At 42.5% G+C, this 19,439-nt stretch overlaps 1 protein-coding gene across 4 annotated transcripts in view; it reads left to right on the forward strand.

Moving 5' to 3' along the window:
- The window catches only part of LOC118591133 (mitochondrial intermediate peptidase), a 137,643-nt gene that overhangs the window by 42,112 nt on the left and 76,092 nt on the right, over positions 1-19,439 (forward strand). For all 4 annotated transcript variants that reach the window (XM_036199246.1, XM_036199245.1, XM_036199247.1 and 1 more), the window contains exons 11-14: positions 5,811-5,964; positions 7,635-7,712; positions 9,446-9,650; positions 10,903-11,012. In XM_036199246.1, the coding sequence (XP_036055139.1) occupies positions 5,811-5,964; positions 7,635-7,712; positions 9,446-9,650; positions 10,903-11,012 (547 nt within the window). The remainder of the gene's footprint in view (positions 1-5,810; positions 5,965-7,634; positions 7,713-9,445; positions 9,651-10,902; positions 11,013-19,439) is intronic.

Raw genomic sequence — 19,439 nt, forward strand, 5'->3', positions numbered from 1 at the left:
CTCCAGGAGTTTGTGCTGGAGGCGTGTTCTCTCTGATCTCCTGTAGCCCTGCCCATCTCTCAGCTAGGTTTTGATGTTCTCAGGGTGAGCTATTATGTGGCAAACCTACAGGAGAAAATGTCCATGTTTTTTGTTTGTCTGAAGAATCCTTTGCTTCTCCAGTTTTGAAGGATAACTTTATTCAATATAGAATTCTTGGCTAGTGGGTTGGTTTTTTTGGTTTTTGTCTTTTTCCTATTGACATTTTTAGTATTTCTAACCCCATTTTCTAACTACATGGTTGCTGAGTAGTAGCTCATTGCAATTCTTACCCTTGTTTCTCTGCAGGAAAGGTGATTTCCCCCTCTGTTTTTAAAAGAAAGGTTTGCCTTTGATTTTCAACAGTTAAATATGCTACAGTATTCAATTTGGTAGGGGATAGGTCTACCCATTGATGTTCCCTGTTCTTTCTGTTTCTCTGTTTTGGTGTCTGGTAGTTTTTTTGTTTGCTACTTTGTTTAGGTTTTTCTTGTTTTGGGGACACCTTACTGTGTAGTCAGTCCATGCTGCCCTGGAACTTAGGTCCTCTTGCCCCAGCCTTTGTGTGTGTATGTGTGTGTGTGTGTGTGGGGGGGGGGGCACATGCCACCAGCTAGTGTTTGTTTTCCTTTGGAAACTTGTCAGTCATTGTGACAAACCTTTTCTTCTTTCACCTTCTTCTTCTCATGTTCTCATTATTAATACTTCACCACTCTGTAGTTATCCTGCAAATCTTGGATAGTCTCATCTACTTTTCATTCTTTTGTCTCTCTCTGTATTTCTGTTTTGTTTTTCCCCTAAGTCAGAGTCTCGCTGTATGGTCCAGACTTGCCTCCCACAACTTGTACTCCCCTGCCTCTGCTTCCAGAATACAGCCCCAGGCCCTGGCATTTCAGTTCTGAGACGCTTCTATCGACATTGCTTCTAGCTCTGAGTCTTTCTCCATGGTTCTAAGTCTGTGAGCTCTTTCAAGTCAGTCACGATGTGTTTAGGTTCTGCCATAGTCTTTTGATTCTGAAGTTCCTTCTTCCTGTATACATTAGGCATCTGTTCTTGTGACAGTCTCTACTTTTTCTTCTAGAGACCTTAAGATGTTCAGTGTAACTCTTTCACGGCCTGTCTGTCCACGTCTACATCCCTTCTGTATCTGAGACAGGTTCTAGGATTGCTCTGTCTCTTCTAACACTGTTGTGAATAAATCATAACGAATTGGAAATACTAGTGGAGACAAGACAGTTTTTAGTATTCCATGCTGCAGAAAGGGAACTAGCACAGAGAAAAGATGAAAAGGGCTGGTGTGATGATGGCTCTTAAAGTTGTCCCCCATATAGGAAATCTCTGGCTTCTCTTTCTGTAAGCTGGGACTTGTCTCCTTCCCCAGATTGCCCATTTTACACATTGAGGACAAGATGCCATATCTGATGAGTAACTTAGGGTTCAAGACTGCCCCTTTTCTGGTGGAGGCTTGGTCACATAGCAGGCTGCCTGTGACTCCTGCTCTGAGACGTCTGAGACAAGTGGCAGCAGCCACCAGCTAAGACACACTTACCTCATGACTGATGAGCTCCAAGCACACCTCATACTGCAAATGGATCAGGACACTGTCTCTTTACTACAGCAAACCCACTTAACCTATAAAGGGAAAAATGCTATTCAGCCAACATTTTAGCAGGTTCCAGCTCAAGATTGGGCACTGTATTACTTTGAGCCCCTGGTCAGGGCATTGAGAAACAGCATCTGAGCTTGAAGTCCGTGAGTGTCTTGTATCCTTGGGTGACCTCCACAATGTCACTCAGCCTCTGGGATGAGTCTGGAGGCTGAACAGTGCTTGGTTTGGGTATTTCTACATCACTGCAACCCCTCAACTCCCTGTTCTTCACTTGGGTTTTGGGTAAGTAGTTTCTTTTGAGGGCAGGCTACAGTAAGAGCAGAATGTTCTGGCAATATTTCAGAATGGTTCCTTTCTTTCTCCCACTACCGGCAGGAAGCATTTTCCCTCTATCTTAGCTTTGGGAACTGTAGGGTTTCTAGAAGTAAACTCATGCAAATGTGGGAGTTGTGACTCTGTACCCATCTCTCCAGTTTTGGGGGAAGTGGTTTGCTGTATATATTGGCTGCTGCTGGACCCTGCTGCTGTTTGATTTGTTCAGCTCTTACTGGTAGATATGGCAGTGACCTTTAGGCTTCTTGAATGTTTGACCAGAAGCCTGGCGCTTCCCTTCCTTCCTGTTCACCATGTATTCTCCTGGGCTCATGGTGTTCCTCTCTAAGCAGTGGTAGCTCTATCTGTGCTGCCTCTTCCACCCCTTCCTCTGTAAGTCCTGGGATCTGCCCTTGATCAGATGGTGATCACTAGGCCGTGTTCTCTGCAGGGCCTTCTCTCACAGCTGCAGCAACACCTCCTTGTTGGTCCTGAAGGTCTATGGTTTCATGGCTGCTTCAGAGTTTTGTCTTCAAATTGTACGCTTCTGTCTTCCTCCCACAGGCTGCCTTCTCCAGCATCCAGGGCAAATTTGCCTTTTCCTCTTTGCATGATTGTATGTATCCTAGACAGTCTGGTTCTCATTTCTTCCCCACTGCCTCACTCATACAGTCCTGCTTCCTCTGCATGTCAAAGGAGAAAAGACTAACATATCTTTCTCATCCCTGATGTCACCTAGCACTTCAGTCCCTCATTACTTGAAGCACCGGAGGAGCCCTCTCTACTCTCCGTGCCTCTCATGTAACCTGTTCTCCATGTTGTCCAATGTGCACCATTCCAGGAACCATCAGTGTCTTAGCCAGGAGCCCCATCCTAACTCCATCACAGGCAGTCCCTGAAACACGAATGTGAAGTGTTACAACTTCTGTTTACATATATTCATCTTTATCTCAATGTGGCAGGGTCCTGTGCTGTTGTTCCCTTTGGGGGAGGGGGCCAAGTAGGCGCAGAGTCAACGACACAGACTGTGGGAGAATGTGGAAACAACAAGCTCAGTTTATTCAGGAAGAGGCAAGCCTTATATACCCTCCACCCATCCCAGGGGAAGGTCTGATGAATATGCATCTGCTGGTGTGACATGGCTGCCTCTCATTGGTCCAGGTCATCTCCAGATCATGTCTCAGCTGCTGTTGCTAAGGCCCTTAGGCAGACCTAGGTTGGCTCTCAGAAAGTATCTTATTATTGGTTTGGGCCTGCTGGCCCTCAGGCCTGTTAGGGGTGAGTCATTCCATATCTCAACTTACGAACAACTTTTGTTTTTTGGTGTGGTGGAATAATAGCATGTGCATATAGTCTATAGATACTTCGCTGTAAAGCTGAGTCTCTACTGATAGAGTAGCAGAAGTTCACAGAGCACAGCCTGCAGAATGCATGTCTATTTGTCAGCATTCTCTTGGGCCTCTGCTTTCCACCCCCACCTCCTTGCTCCATGGTGTCTTCATACCTTTTTCTGTTTCATTGTGGATATGACATATTTAGGCACATACTTTGTGGAAGTTACCTGCCAGTTTTGTGCCGTATTTTAGTTATACTGATGCTTCAGCCTAGGGTTCCTTCTTCCTCCATTCCTGAATGGGAAGCCCTCCCTAGTTCTCCCTGTACTCTGCAAGCAGATCCCCTTCTCACACTATGCACTGCTTGTCCATCATCAGTTCCCACTGTCTATTGAGCACCAGCTCAAAGCTTGCTGTTCCAGATTCAGGACAGACCCTTGTAGCTCTGCCTTCCTGGTCCTACTGTGTAGACAGCAGCCTTGAGTGAGAACTCAACTCCAGTATCACTTTGAACACCCAGATTCTGCCTCCTTAGAAGATGATCAGAAACATGTTGTGCTTTTGAATTTCATTACCAAATCTCTTTGATGCAATTTAAATTTATTCATGTATACAGATATTCCATGTAGTAATATTTTTATTGTCTATATTTAATGTAAAATTATATATAGTTAGATATATACATATGTTTATATTTTGTATAAAATATATAGTTAGAGTGAGAAAATAGAAATGTAATGAGCATCTACATTTTTTTCTAGAGCCATTACTTTTGGCTGTGGCTATAAATTTTGGCCTAATGTAATGGCTCAAAAATAAACATTTGAATGATGTATTTGCATTTGCTGGGTTATATTGGAATACATAGAGCATAGAAGATATTATTCAGGGATGAAAGTAACCATGCTTACTAGTTATCCTGTTTATAAGATGGATATAGACACAGAATATGTGCATTAAAATCCGATTATATCTCAGGTATTTTTTTCCATAAACACATACTTTCCCAGATGAGAACTTTAAAATGACTTAGCATGCTTTAAATTTTATTCAGTTTTTAAGTATTTGTGTATACAACTTACCTTTTTAAATGGTATATTTTATAAAGTGAAGCCCTTATGATTGACCCTGTTCACATTTTGTATGTAAGTATGTATTAAAGAATGTGTGTGTTGTTGGGTCATTGAGGCTGAATGCTTAATGAGGTCGATGAAAGCTTAAACATAAAAGAGGTCGAGATTAAGGAGTGGTGGGCCAGTTAGGTGGCTCAGTAGATAAAGGCTTGCTGTGCAAGCCTGACAGGAGTTCATTCCCAGAGCCCATGGTGGAAGGAAAGAACCAACTCCTAAAAGTTGTCCTCTGACCTCTACTGGCATGCTGTGGCACTCTCTTGCATGCTCTCTTGTGTTCTCTCTCTCTCTTCTCCCTCCCTTCTTTTCTTCCTCCCTTACAAACATACATATATCACACACTCTACTAATAAATACAGTCAATATAGGGAATTCATCTACCCTGATTACTATAGTACTAATGATGCTAGAAACAGAAGATTCTCATCCTTCTGGAGAAGAGAGTTGGATCGCCCTCAAATGATAGAAATATGATGGTCCCTTGGTGACACAGGAGGGGGGTGGCTTCATGGCTCCTTGTGGATGTGCATATCCAGTAGTAGAATGGCTTCTTGTTTGCATGGGGCCCCAGCACAGCTTCCCAGAGACTTTAACTGTCTCTCTTATAGTACCTGATTCAGTGGTCATTATCCTCAGTTGTTTGTGGGATAAGGAGAAAAGAAAAGCAATAACAAAATAGTCCATACATGTAGGAAATGAGTGACATTCTCAGTGAATGTGTATTGTTTGACATAGGCATGGCCATGTCAAAGACCAGCCCCATGAGAGTGGCTTCCCCAGGTGAGTCTCAAAGGGATGTCTGCATTGTGTGCAGAAATGTCCACCGTAGCTTCTCCTCTATGGGGTATTTATGGCCTGAAGTCTGCTCTAATACAGAGACTGTTCCTACTGAGATCAAGTCTGTCTCCTTGTTCAAGTGTGTACGATAATCCTGCCTCCTCGTTTGTCTGTATCTACTAACCCTACCTCCTTGTTCATCTGTATGTAATAATCCTGCCTTCCTGTTCAACTGTCTATAATAACCACACTGAGCTTTTGCGGAGCTGTGGCTTCTCCGTCAGAGAACCCAGACCTTCTGACCCAGCTTTTCTGTATGTATGTCTGTCCTTTCTTCATTTTCTCATTGTCCTAGTCAGGGTTCCAGAATCCAAGCCATGCCAGGATGGGACTCAAACAAGTTAAAAACAAAAACAGCCCATACAGCAGACATATCCTCTACTCCCCACCTACCCACGTTTTCTGCTGCAGTTGTTTGAAGGGCTAGATGTATAACTTGAGACTACAGACTGCCAACTGTACCCTCCTTCTGGGAATCCTTTTTTTTGCCACTCTTGTCCTAAGTATAGATGAACAGTTACCTGAATGTTAATTGAAGAAACACTGTTGACCTCCTCTTCCTTCTCCTAGGTATAATATTGAGCCCAGTTTATATTGCCCATTTTTCTCCCTTGGAGCTTGCATGGAAGGCCTGAATGTCTTATTTAACAAACTTTTGGGCGTCACCTTATATGCAGAGCAGCCTGCAAAAGGAGAGGTGTGGTGTGATGATGTCCGGAAGCTGGTAAGCCTCCCCTGGCTGTGTGGCACCACCCAGGGCCCCTCTTGCCTGTCAGCAAGTCCCCGGCAGTGTCTCCTTTGAGTTAATTGTATTCTGACAGGCACCCCAGCTCATTTCTCTTGCATAAAAATTTCAAGCACCACTCCTGATTTAGGACCTTGCATAAAGGACCTGATTGTGAAACAGCAGAGTTAGTTCTCCAAAACAAAGTGTTCTTAGGAAACCTGGTAAAACACTGATTTTCACTTACATACTTTGATATAGTCATTAATTGCACTTGTGAAAAAGTCTGTTATTCCTCATTATATAATGTCAATGCCCTGTCCCTTTGCAGTTCCCACGTGCATTGCCCCCCTTCTCGGCAGTCTCTTTCATGTGTTTGCAGTGGTCTTTGTGTCAGACATTAATTTTATCCTGTGTCTGATTTATTTGACTTTGATGACAACTTCAAGTGGAGTTTCGCCTTTCTTCTATTTTTTTTTAAAGATTTATTTATTTATTATGTATACAGTGCTCTATTTGTATGTGTGCCTGCACACCAGAAGAGGACACCAGATGTCATTACAGATGGTTGTGAGCCCACCATGTGGGTGCTGGGAATTGAACTCAGGACCTCTGGAAGAGTAGTCGGTGCTCTTAACCTCTGAGCCATCTCTCCAGCCCCTCTCCTTTCTTCTATTAAGACCTACTCTACTTAGGGTGTGAATATTTAAAATTTTTCCTCCAAACGTCTTGTGGCTTTCTTGGCCCCATACTAATGTATCCCTAAGATTTCATGGCGCAATGCCATTTATTTCTTGCTTGCATGCTGGCTGTGCTTACTTCACTGTGTGCCCAGTCAGGTCAGCTGCCTTGCTGCCCCTTGGCCGTGCTTTGAGCACGGAATAGGTATGAAGCAGTTCAAGCTAGGAGAGCACTCCATCTCTGTTGTTACCCACAAAATATCCCGTCATATTACTAACTTCTGGATGGTACAGGTTAGGGAAAAGTCAGGATGTAGTAAAAGAAAAGCCAGTTAACAGGCTAGATGACAGAAGCAGGTGGTAGCCTGGGCCGTCTGGGGTAGCACCAGGTCCATGGTATTCATTGCCATATCCTGGGTATCTTGAATCAATTTGGGCACCCAGGAGACACTCTCTAGGTGCTTGCCAAGTAAGTGGGTGAGTGAATACTCTTGCTGGAGAATTTAGAACAGCAAATTGGATCCCACTCTCATGGAATCTCCAAGTTCAGAAAAACAGGCAAGATAGAGTTGAATGACTGCATAGGGAACAGAGTTGTGTTTGTCGGTTCTGGATTCGAGGGCATGCATCAATTGTGTAAGATAGGGAAGGAAAATGATTTTGCCACTTAAGTTGTCAAGCCAGCCTTTCTGCCCAGATCTTTCGGGTTGTTTTGAGAAAAGCCTTCAGTGATGAGCTGTGGTTGCTCAGTTAATGCAGAGGAAGGGCAGGTAGGACATAAGGAGGATGTTGTCTCTTGAATACAGGATTCTCAAGTCAAATTTTCGAGAAGTGGGCAAAAACAGTTGAATAGCTTGAGAAACTTGGGATGTAAATGTAATTAAAATGCTCATGGCTATGGCTATGCGTATTTACTGTACAGGGTCTTGTGTCCTGTTTGGGGATTTTGCTGAGGTGTCATTGACCACTGAATCTGAACTTGTATTCTAGGCAGTTGTTCATGAATCTGAAGGGTTGCTGGGGTACATTTACTGTGATTTTTTCCAGCGAGCAAACAAGCCACATCAGGTAAGCCATCTTGTACAAGCTGCCTTGTCTAGAAGTGACCAATATCAGTATGAATGTGAATATTACATGTCATTTTTATGGTTCCATAATAACTAAAGGCACCAAGATCTACTAAATATGTAAGTGTGAGAATAGGATAGAATTTGAAAGTAATAAAGGTCATGAGAAGAACTGCATGGACCCATATCTACTACTTGAATCTGGAATGTGATATTAAACTAATAATGATTGGTGACATTTTACAAGCTCTTATTTTTGGACACCAGCACATAAGTCCTTTATATATTCACACCTTTTAATGTTCATCGCAGCCTTTTGAACTAGGCTTTACACAACAAGAAGACTAAAGCAGTGAGGTTATACACTTGCCCAGGACACAGATAGACATTCTTAGGTCTTCACCCTAAACATTCTGTCTAGAGCCCCAGCTCTCAACCCTTTCCATGACAGTTGTCCTACTTAACACTAACTGTCATCTTGACACAGCCTAGAAGAGTCTCAGTTGAGCGTCTTCTTCACTAGGTTTATCTGTGGCCATGTCTGTGAGGGATTGTCTTGATTGCTAATTGAAATAGGAGGGCTCAACCCACTGTGGTTGGTACCATTGCTAGCCAGGTGGTCTTGGGCGCTATGCGAAAGCATGAGAGTAAGCGAGCAAGCACTGTTACTCCATGGTTTTTCTGCTTCAGTTCCTGTCCTGACTTCCTTCACTGACAGACTATGACCTGGAAGTGTAAGCCAAATAAATCTTTTCCTTCCCCAAGTGGCTGGGCCCATAGAAGCTGCTGTGCTGTCAGTTAGTTCTTGGCATGGGAAATATACAGTTTGCTTCTTTCCTTCTGCTGCACGCTAGATTTGTACACAGGTCACCTCAAACATTTTCATGCAACTCATTGGGAAATGCCAAGACTTCAGGTTACCAGTTATAACAGGAAAAAAAAAAAATGGTGCCTGTAATTTAATAGTGATCCACAGTTTCCAAAGTGTTTGAACAGAAGTGGGCCCAGGAGATGGGCTTAGTCTGGGATTTGACAGGTCGCATTCTACATTCTGCAGATCAGACTTATGGAGGCAAAGTCTTTTATTGGTGATTTGGCTAGCAGGAATCAAAAAGAGGACCAGAGGACAAGTCAGCAGGCTTGGGGTTCCAGCTTTTCCCTCTTTCCTTAGTGGGTAGCACTTGGAGAACTCCCAGCCCTGGCCTCTGACAATCAGCTGGGTTCAGACCCAAGAGGCAGCACATACAGCTAGTGTTTGAATGCAGCACTTGACATTTTCAAGGCTTAGTTTCAGTTGTCTCTCCTCATGTCATTGTGAAGGAGTGACAGTCTGTTTGCTCCAGACTCTGCTTAGATAGTGCAGGTTTTGGCTACCCAGCAACAAGGATAGCAGACTGAAAGACTTTCTGTTGGTCGCCTGACATGTGTGGCAGGGACATGAGTGCCTCTTCCCACTCACTGTTGACACTTAGAGTGTGGGTCTCAGTTCTTCAGTGCCTTTGTTCCCAGGACTGAACACCTCAGGTCAATGCATGGTTTTAGAGTAGCTAAATGAATTCATTAATACATTTTAGTGGTTTAAAATTAAAGTTGTAGAAAAAAAAATCAAGTAAATATACAGGATAAAAATTGAGTAAGTTCTAAATGTGAATTTACACATCACTGTAGTTTTATATCTAGGCTTGTTCTTTAGAGTGTCTGACACCCGTGTCTCCATTTATTTCCTCCTCAAAGGATTGCCATTTCACCATCCGAGGGGGCAGGCTAAAGGAGGATGGAAGCTATCAGCTCCCTGTCGTCGTTCTCATGCTGAATCTTCCCCACTCCTCCAGGAACACCCCCACCTTACTAACTCCTGGGATGATGGAAAATCTCTTCCATGAAATGGGACATGCCATGCATTCGATGCTCGGACGAACTCGCTACCAACACGTCACTGGTGAGGGAGACTTGTTTTGGGGATCTGTGGTAATTTCTAGTGTCTGCCAGTGCTTCCTAAGTCTTTCATCTCAGAGTTCCTAGGTCCTTTTCTGCCCTTCTTTCTTGATAGGAGGAAGTCTCAGCTGTCAATCTCGAAGTTATGCACATTTATATTTTATGATGTCACAGGGAACTTACATTTATGTGTGTTTGCAAGAATAGGTGTGTGTATTCTCAGTCCCTGACACCATTACAAGTGAATTTTTTTTCATTTAAAACAAAACTCTATGTATTTTATTACAAAACAAAATAAATTATTTCTTAAAAGTATGGTAAAATATTTTTTACCTGTCCTACTCCTACATAATATTATAATTCTACTTTATGAATTTTAATGATGCCTGATTACAGTCAAGATTTTATTCTTAGCTTCCTTGTCTCTAAGTTGTTTTTTGGTTTTTTGAGACAAGGTCTCTATTAACCCAGGCTGGCTTTGAACTCAGTATATAACTCAGACTGGACTTGAGCTCCTCATCTTTCTATCTCTACCTCCCAGGTACTGGGATTAGAGGTGTGCACCCCACACCTGGCTCTGCTTCATCTGGAGTCTCCAGCTTACTACCACCAGTGGCCAGCATTTGACCACCTCATAAGGCGTTGGCATCCATTGCTGATTAACTCACTCTGAACACACAGAACTTGGGCAAGGAAAGATGTTTGAAAAGAGTGTGGGTGTGGGTGGGTTGACTGGAACAATACAGTGTCAGTAAGAGGTTCTTAGAGGATTTGTTGCCTTCAGGAACTTAGAATTTAAAATATTGATTTTTCCTTACCAAGGATTGACTTTGTAACAAAGCAGTATGTAGCTTAAATAAAGTCCTTTGAAAACAAAGGAAGGCTAAAAGCATTTGGTAATGGAATTCATTGAATTATACAAATGCCGTAATTGTTGTAAGAGGGTTTTAATTTGTATTTCATGTCAAGCCAGTGTAGCAGAAGACAAGCTGTGTGCAGAGGGTGTGAGCTGTCGCTTTGTGAGGTGTTTCAGCAGCTGTGCAAATATTGTTTTACTTTAATATAAAGAAAAATATTTAGCATTATAGTAAACTTGCTTGCAAATATATACAAATATTTTATAGAAGTAAAATATTGATTCAGTGAATTAAAGCTTATCTGAGTTCATCAGAAGTACAAATAGAAGTTTGAAAACTGTAATAATATGAAAGACAAACATGTTGCTTTAACTCCTATTTTTCCTCTCCCCATTTTAGGGACCAGGTGCCCAACTGACTTTGCTGAAGTTCCATCTATTTTGATGGAGTACTTTTCAAATGATTACCGAGTAGTCAACCAGTTTGCCAGGCATTATCAGACTGGGCAGGTAGGAACCACTAATAAAGGTTAGTCATTCCCACTCCAGAAATTCAGAATTCAAAATTGAACAGACACAGTTTCACAAGTAGACAATCACAGACCTGACCTCATGCAACAGGTCATCGTCAAAACACAATACACAGAACAAAATGCCACATCAAGTGGCTGGCCACCATGTATATTTGTAAGGTAACAGGTCTGTTCAACAGTGAATTCCTGTTAAGAGTGGGCTCCTATTTGTAAGCTGTGTTAGCTGTGTGTGTGCAAATACCCCCAACCTGAAACAACTCAAAATCTGAACTAGTAGTTCTGGTCGCAGGCATTTGGATAAGGGTTCTCACCCATGCTGCCATATTGTGCATTGGGTTACTTGTGATTGGCTTTTTATGGCCTCCTGAACAGTGTTGAACATTTTGTGCTTATTTCTTTTGGTTTCGCAGACAGCACCCCTCAAGCCGTCAAATCTTATAATTCCCAGCACATGGTCATATTCAGAAAAATAGCTGCCCTTTATCTGATGCCAGATAATCTCCTCTTGTTGTTCCCCATTTTGTTGTCCAAGGAAAGCGCTATGTCCCTCCTTTTCCCTGCTGTGTACTGGTTGAGCATTCAAGCTTGTCTCACTGCAAAGAGCTTTGCTTCTGGACATTTGTTCTCTTTGCTTGAATTGTTTTCTTAGCAACTTTATTATCTGAATGATGTGAAGTTTGAAAATTCCTTAAGCCAAGGTTTATTTTGTGTGTGTATTTTGTGTGTATGTGCATTGCAGATTTTAAACACTTGCAAATTAACATGAGAGTTATAGTACAGTAGTTCCTGTGAGTGTAACTGATGGCATGTTGCCCTTTAATGACCCAAATGTGCGTTTTTGTTTTGTTTTGTTTGTTGTTGTTGTTCTGTGGTACTGGGGTTCTAGCCCACAGCATTGCACATGTTAGCTGCATGATCGGCTACTGAGTGACATCCCTACCCAACTGTCCCATGCTCATTGGAAAATATACTCTTGCCCTCTGAACATTTATATAGTCATAGTGTACCCTGCTTTACATTACTATTTGCACCCTAGACTTTTGCCTAGTACAGGAGTAGGAGAAAAGTGAAACTTGAAGGAATTCATTGAATTAGGAGAAAACAAAGGGCTGACCCCACCTTTGTTTCCACTTCTTTCTGACTATCTCCAGATGTGGAATGTGGCTTGGTTGTCCTTTGAGGGCTTGATTCTATTTTCATCAATTCCAGAGTAGTAGATGTGTTCCTAGGTAGCTAATCTGAGTGAATCCTCATTATAATCTAGTTCAGTTATTAAAATAGCAAAATTAAATTAACTATTGTTAAGAGTTGTTTGGGGATTATGTAGGCATGGTCAATGGTGTAGCAGCACATACACCTGCAAAAATTAGTGCAGCCATCCGTAGCTGCGTGTTGGGGTTTGGGAGGGATAGGAATTTTGTAATTGCTTTCTGCATGAGGCCAATGGAGTAGAGCCATATGCCCCATACCCAGGATGGCAGGGAAAAGCCCGCTGAGGCTGCCGGCTGCCTAAGGATGCAGGCAGTAGCTAGAAGAGGGTAGAGAATGCATGAGGACTTGGAAAAGGTTGTAGGAGGTAGGCTCTCCACCAGCTCTTAGTAGCCCTGTCTATTTTGTTAAAGCATACTGGCACTTACTGAGGCATGCTAAGGATGTGAAGTCCCCAGCCTGAAAGTTCCTGTTGAGTTTATGCTTCATGCCATTCTCCAGGTCTCACAGTTATAAGTAAAAGTCAGGCATTATCCCAAGGCTTATGTCTTTAGTTCCTGAGGCCAAGACAAGGTGGGCCATTTTGGCTAGAAGAAAAAGCCACCCAAAGACTTGGAGAGTCCTTACAGGGGCTGTGGAAGACTTGGGTGGGGGGAGTAGCAGGAATGGGCAGAGAATGGGGGAGAAGGGGAAGAGAGGAGTAGTCAGGGAGAGGCCTGTGGTGAAAGGCTCGGTAAGCATGAGGAACAGTGAGGAGGAAGTAATGAAAGGGTCTTAGCAGGGGAATGACATCAACAACTGATTGCTTTTAAGTGTCCCTTGCATCCAGAAGAGACAGGTGGGGATGATTGGGCCAGAGTCTAAGGGTAACACTTGACTTAATGAGCTGTGCAGAGTCCTGAGGAACAGGCTGGGAACATTTCATCTCTGAGGGCATTTTGTATGAGCTGCCGGTGAGCAGCCTCAGCTCATCTGTCTCCCCAATGGCCTGCCTGTGCTTGTCTGAAACCTGCTCCTGTGTGTGCATGCTCTCCACATACAGCTCAGCCTAGCACAGTCCCTGCAGAGAGTTTCCCCAGCACTGTTGGCACTGGACTTTGCTGCCTCCCTTCCTGGGTGCCTGCTGCTCTTGGCCACTGACTTCCATACAGCTCTGTTCCTCTTGCTGACTTCCCCAGATGCCATCTGTGAACTGAGGCTGTGTTCAGTCCTTAGCAGTGAGGGCTTTAAGTCTATAGGCAGGTGATGAGGGTAACCCTGATCATTGTTTGCCAGCTTAGGGTGGCTGTGTGGGGTGGGGCAGTCTTGTGGGATTTGCTAGAAGGATAAGTTCCCCAAAAGTCCTGGAAAGTCCTCACAAGAGTTTGTAAAGGACTTAGGGGGTAACAGGAATGGCCGGAGAGTAGAGGAGAAGTGTGTAGTGGGAATGGCCAGAGAGTAGAGGAGAAGGGGGTAGCAGGGATGTCCAGAGAACAGGGGAGAAGGGGGTAGCAGGGATGTCCAGAGAACAGGGGAGAAGGGGGTAGCGGGGATGTCCAGAGAACAGGGGAGAAGGGGGTAGCGGGGATGGATGGAGAATAGGGGAGAGATTTTAGGGATGGCTGGAGAATAAGGGGAGAAGGGAATGAGTAGTAGGTATGGATGGAGAATGGGGAGAAGAGGGACAGAGCAACTAGTCAGGGAGACTACTTTAGATCGTTGGGGTTGGGGTCAAAGGTAGACATTTCATGTCAGAGAATTCTGTAAGGCTCAGTTTGAAAGAGAAGTTACCAGGTTCTTACTTGGATGTGTTAGTGGGTGACATTGTTGTCCAAACGGCATTAACAATACAAACTTAAAATCTGGAAGTTAAATGGGCCCTTCTGGTGTTTGGGGTCAAGGGCAAAATGATGACTGTAGGAAGGGAAATTAGCAGTCACCAGTGGAAGGGAAAGCAGGGGTGCCTCAAGGAAGCAAGTCGGGGACACAGGACTGAGGACAAGGGTCCCCAAGAGTAGCTGCAGAAGGGCATGAAGCTTTCAGAGTTACAGTGTGTTTTTTGTTCTTGTTTTTTGTTTTATTTTGTTTTGTTTTGTATGTGTGTTAAATATTGGGTTCAAATTCATCAATGGTACAAATGTCAGTTTTAAAAGGTGAACATCCCTGTAAAGAACGGGCAGAGGAATGGAGAGGTGCCAGAGCCACTGCACAGAGGGTAGGGGAATATTCAGTAAGGGAGAGGGGTTCCCTGAGGAAGAAGAGCCCTTTCAGAAGCTAAGCATGCTATAATTTTAGCACTTGGGAGGTAGAGTCAGGGGTATTGAGAGTTTCAACGCCAGTCTGGAGTCCCTATCTCGGAAAAAAAAAGGTGCCCCTTGAGAAAGAAAGTTGCAAAAAACCAGCAGTAGACCCCGAATGCACTCCAAGATAGACACGCTTCAGGGAAGCATTAAGCTGCTTTGGATTAATTTCACACTCAGACTCAGAAGTCATGACCAGTGCCCTTCAGGACTTGCAGACACAGTCTAAGGAATTTAAAATAATTTTGTGATTTCATGGAGAACACAGAGCATGCCCACAGGCGAGAGACATATAAATAAATGTTCTAAGATCCTCAGAGGGCTCGCCTCTTCTTGTTCTAATTAAGACAGCATGTGGCTTGATTTCCACCTTCTTTATTTTAAGGGCAGTTCTAGCCTTAAGAATCCAGAGTTAATTACTAAATCCAAGTCTTTATAAATAAATGGCAGATGAACTCAGGGCAGTGTCTTCATGTTTAATTTCCTGTCCAGTTGCTTTTGGGGAAGGATATATACCCTCCTCCTATGAGGTATATTCTAGAAAGCTTACAGAGTCTGTGATAATTTGTCAGGAATTTCCTAACTTTGGCTAGATGAGAGCGCAGCCAGTGATTCGTTAAGCTGGAAGAATTAGAAGCTGGCTGTTGTGACTCACAGGTGCTGTGCACAGGTCAGGTGACAAACACTAGAGGTGTTCATTTGACAATGTCCCCACAAATTCATCACCTCTTGGACCACATTGGGGGACCTGTGGCACTACTGGAGGCCTGTATGTCCTATGTCCCTCTCCTCTGCTTATTGGTTCCAGTCTTTGGAACTTTACACTTGCTCTAAGTGAGTATAAATCACCTATAAGCAGCCATGCTTCTGCAGGCTGCCCTTTACCCTCCATAAACCTTTCTAATAGGCAACATCCCCTGCTTCTGAAACTGCGGTCTTTGTTGTTTACCCATTTGTATTTAATAGCACATTGTGTCTCCTTACCCCCAAATCCATCATAAAATCACAGGCAGACTTCATAATTACTAGGTTCTTAGAATCAAGAAGATAGTCTTAGCTTCTACTTAAAAATGTTAAGCATCTCCAGTCTTGATTCCTGACCTCTGACCTCCTCCCCAAAATACCTTCCTAGGACGTGAGGTGTGCCCAGAGCTTTCTTTTTCTTTCTCTCACTGCCCTTGGATACTGATTCCTAAGAGGCATGATCACTCTGTACCATCTTAGGGGTTGTAATCTTTTCACATCAGGCTAGGTAACATTTTAAAATGGAGCCCAAAGGTAGTGGTTAGGGTTATGGTTTCCTTTGTTCCGAGGTTCTGTCCCCATCCCACTTTTTTCCGATTCCCCATCCCACTTTTTTTAGATAGATTTTTAACCAGGACTCTTAGCTGAATTGAAGTAGCCAAGTTCCTAAGTAGATCAGATAGCTGCTGTAAGCTCTGCCTGTGTGTAATAGTAACCTTCCCTGTTTCCAGGATTTTAATTTGTAGCTTATGTTAGCATTGTCATTCAAACTGCCTTGCTTGGAGCAGGGCGGTTCCCCCTTCCTCCAGTGACCTAAGGGACAGTCAGTGCAGTATGCTCTGTCTTACCTGTAAGTTGTTCTGGTAGCATTACCACACACTCTGCTACTATAGCTTTATAATAAGCTCAAGACCATAGGACCAGTTCTCCTCAATTTGTTCCTCAAAATTTTTGTCTATTTGTGGGCCCTTGTGTGTTTTCCTAGACAACAAGTTACCAATTTTTTTTTGAAAAGTGTAAGAATTCAGTATTTCTGTGTGTGCACCAGCATATTGGTGTATATATGGTATATCTGTGCCATATACCAGTGTCAGGATTGAGTCTTCAAATTCATGACTAAGGCTTGGCCCTCTATTTATCAGGTCTCTTAAAAGTCTTTGAATAAAGTTTTAATGTTTTTTTCCTAAGGTCTTGCTCCACTTTTACCAGACTTAGTTCTGCTGTAAGTATTCTTAGCAACTTTACAAAAGCGTCACTGGTTCTGATAACCTGCCTGTAGACTTTGAAAGCCTCTGTGGTAGCTTGAACTACCCCCCATAATCTCATAGGGAGTAGCACTGTTAGGAGATACGACTTTGTTGGAGTGGGTTTGGCCTTGTTGGAGGAAGTGTGTAACTATGGGGGCGGGCTTGAGGTTTCCTATGCTCAGGATACCGCCTAGTCTATAAGAGTTGCCATGGTCATGATGACTCTTCACGGCAATAGAAACCCTAACTAAGATAGCCTCGTCATCAGTTACTTCTGCTGAGAGTGTGGTTGGTTTTCTTTCTGGTCCACATGTCTCGTTTCTTTTACTTGCCTCATTCCATTTTTTGAGTAAAAGCTGTATATGAATATGACTTGCCTTGATCCCGATTGATATTTTTGTTTGCTTGTTTTTGTTCACCCTAGTTTTTAAAGAAATGTTTCTACTGTTTTATCACGAAGGAAGATGCTTATTATGGGTTTGGTAGAGATCCAGGAAAAGTAAATTTCTTCCTATTTTTATCTTACAGAGTTTTGTTTTTTATTATTATTTTTTAACCATTAATGATTACCGTGTTCTTCCTGATTTTTCTCCTACATCTCTTGAGGAATTGGATAGTGAGTATAAGTGTTAAGAACTAGCAAGCAGTAAAGGCCCCTTTAAATTCCAGAGTTAAATAGCTTTGGTCCAGAATTTTTATATATATATATATATATATATATATATATATATATATATATATATATATATATATATATATACATACATACATACCCAGAGCTTACATCTTAGTGGCACGTAGTGAATAGAGGAGATTTGGGTTTATGAGAGAGGTCGGCTAATGACTTTTATTTCACTGGTATTGAGTACAGGCCAGTTTCTAAAATGAACTGACAAGTTGATGTATGTGCATGCCTGTGTGTGTATGTGCCTGTGTGTCTGTGTCTGTGTGTGTTTAATAAAACTCTATAATTATCTGTTTCATAAGGCTTTGTCAGAGTTCATCTCTAAAGACTTTATGACTGACTTTCTCTGTGGGAAGATTGTAGAGAGTGATTCTTCAGTGGTCATTGAGCTCCTTGGACTGGATATCTTCTTAGTAAGCTTTGCTAAGTTGTAATTTTCTAGAAATTTAACCCAAGTTCTTAAGTTTATTGGCATAGTTATTTATAGTATTCTTTTATCTTTCATTTTCAGCCTCATCTGTAATTATATCCCTTCCCACATACTTAGTATTGTTTTTCTCTCTTTTTTCCTTTATTACTCTTGGCAGGTGTTCGTCTGTCTTATTAGTGTTTTCAAAGAGCAAATGCTGAGTCTTCTCTGTTTGGTTTGAGTCCACTGATTACTTTTTGCTTTGTTATTATTCTTCTCTTCCTTCCTTGTTCTAACAACTTCCCTGATTTCTTTTCATTTTCTTCTTCTTTTTTTTTTTTAAATAGGATCTCATTCCATAGCCTTCGTTAGCCTTTGGACTCACTACATATGCCAGGCTGGCCTTGAACTCATTGAGATCAACCTCTCTCTGCCTCCCAAGTGCTGGAATTAAAGGCGTGTGCCTTCATATTCAGCTTCCCTGATTTCCTCAGATAACATTTAGCTAGTTGTTTAGACTTATGTAATTTACACATTTAGATTTGAATGCGATCTGCTTAAAATTTCATAATGCGGAGCAGGGTCAAGGTCTTTCTAAGACGCTCCAGAGGTGACCATCTTGCTGGTCTCTATTTTCTTTAGGCTCCATAAAGTTGCATAATTATCATCCTATGATTCATATTTAGACTAAAGCCTTTAATGCTGCCCAGTAAGCAGGGCACATTCCTGACATGAAAGAAGGACAGTTCTACAATTTTTCCCCTTTGGGGCTGTAACTGTGTCTGACATTGAGGAAGAGAAATCACTGAATAAGCGCTGGGAGTCAGTGCTAGCAAAGCTGTGTGCTTTAGGCACGTAGAGGGTGCCCTGTACTGGAGAACTGGGAGGACCCTTTCACCAGGGCTCCTGACTAGGCCTCGGAGATTGAGGTTGCAGACATTTAAATGGAAGCCATTGGCTTCATGTAAGCACATGAGTGGTTATGGGATGGATACATTAATTAAATACTAGAACAAGACTTTGTGTTGGATGCCTGGCAAAGCCATGGGCATTTGGGCTGGGTAGTCAACCACCAGCAGAAGGTGCATAGCTCCTAAGTTTATAGTCAGCTTTAGTGTTTTTGTCATTGAGTCATTGAAAGCTGGTCTCAAATTATCAGAAAGAAGCATAAACGTTTTTGCTTTAAAAATGATAATCATAGAAAAATTCAAGTTTAATGACCATAATAAGCAAATGAAGTATCTGTAATTATTGTCATGCAATTTTTTTTTTTAATTGTTGAAATAACATGTCTGCCATGTTCCTATTTATCAGTGGCAAAAAACTGGAGTGGGGGAACCCCTCCTCATTTTTATTTGTTTGTTTGTTTATTTATTGTCTATTTCAAAGCTGGTCCTTGAATTTGAAACGTACTAGCACAGTGCTGCTAGTAAAGCATCATGGTGGGATGCTTCTTTCTGCAGCACTGCACATTGCTTATTGTCTCCTACGTGCTTCCCTGTACAGTTGCTTTCCTCCTTCCTGGGGAAGATCACTTGTATCCATGTCTCTCTCCACTGCTTCCATGGTGGAAGAAATGGCAGCAGAGCAGGTCCAGCTTATTAGCAGGTTCACTAAGGTCCCTGGAGAGTCCCTGTCATCCTGGTTCAGGAACAAAGGCTTGCTGCAGGAGTCTGCCTATTCTCCAAGAGTATTTAAGCTCCTTTCCCTCAGCTTTATCCATATTTTGAAAACACAAGTGATTCAAAGCATTGACTTGGAAATGATTAAAGCAATTAAACATACACTTCTACCAAGAGAAGAAAATGCTCTAATACATAAACCTCCTTAA

Source organism: Onychomys torridus, chromosome 9, assembly GCF_903995425.1.
Source record: "Onychomys torridus chromosome 9, mOncTor1.1, whole genome shotgun sequence".
In the NCBI taxonomy this organism is placed as follows: Eukaryota; Metazoa; Chordata; class Mammalia; order Rodentia; family Cricetidae; genus Onychomys; species Onychomys torridus.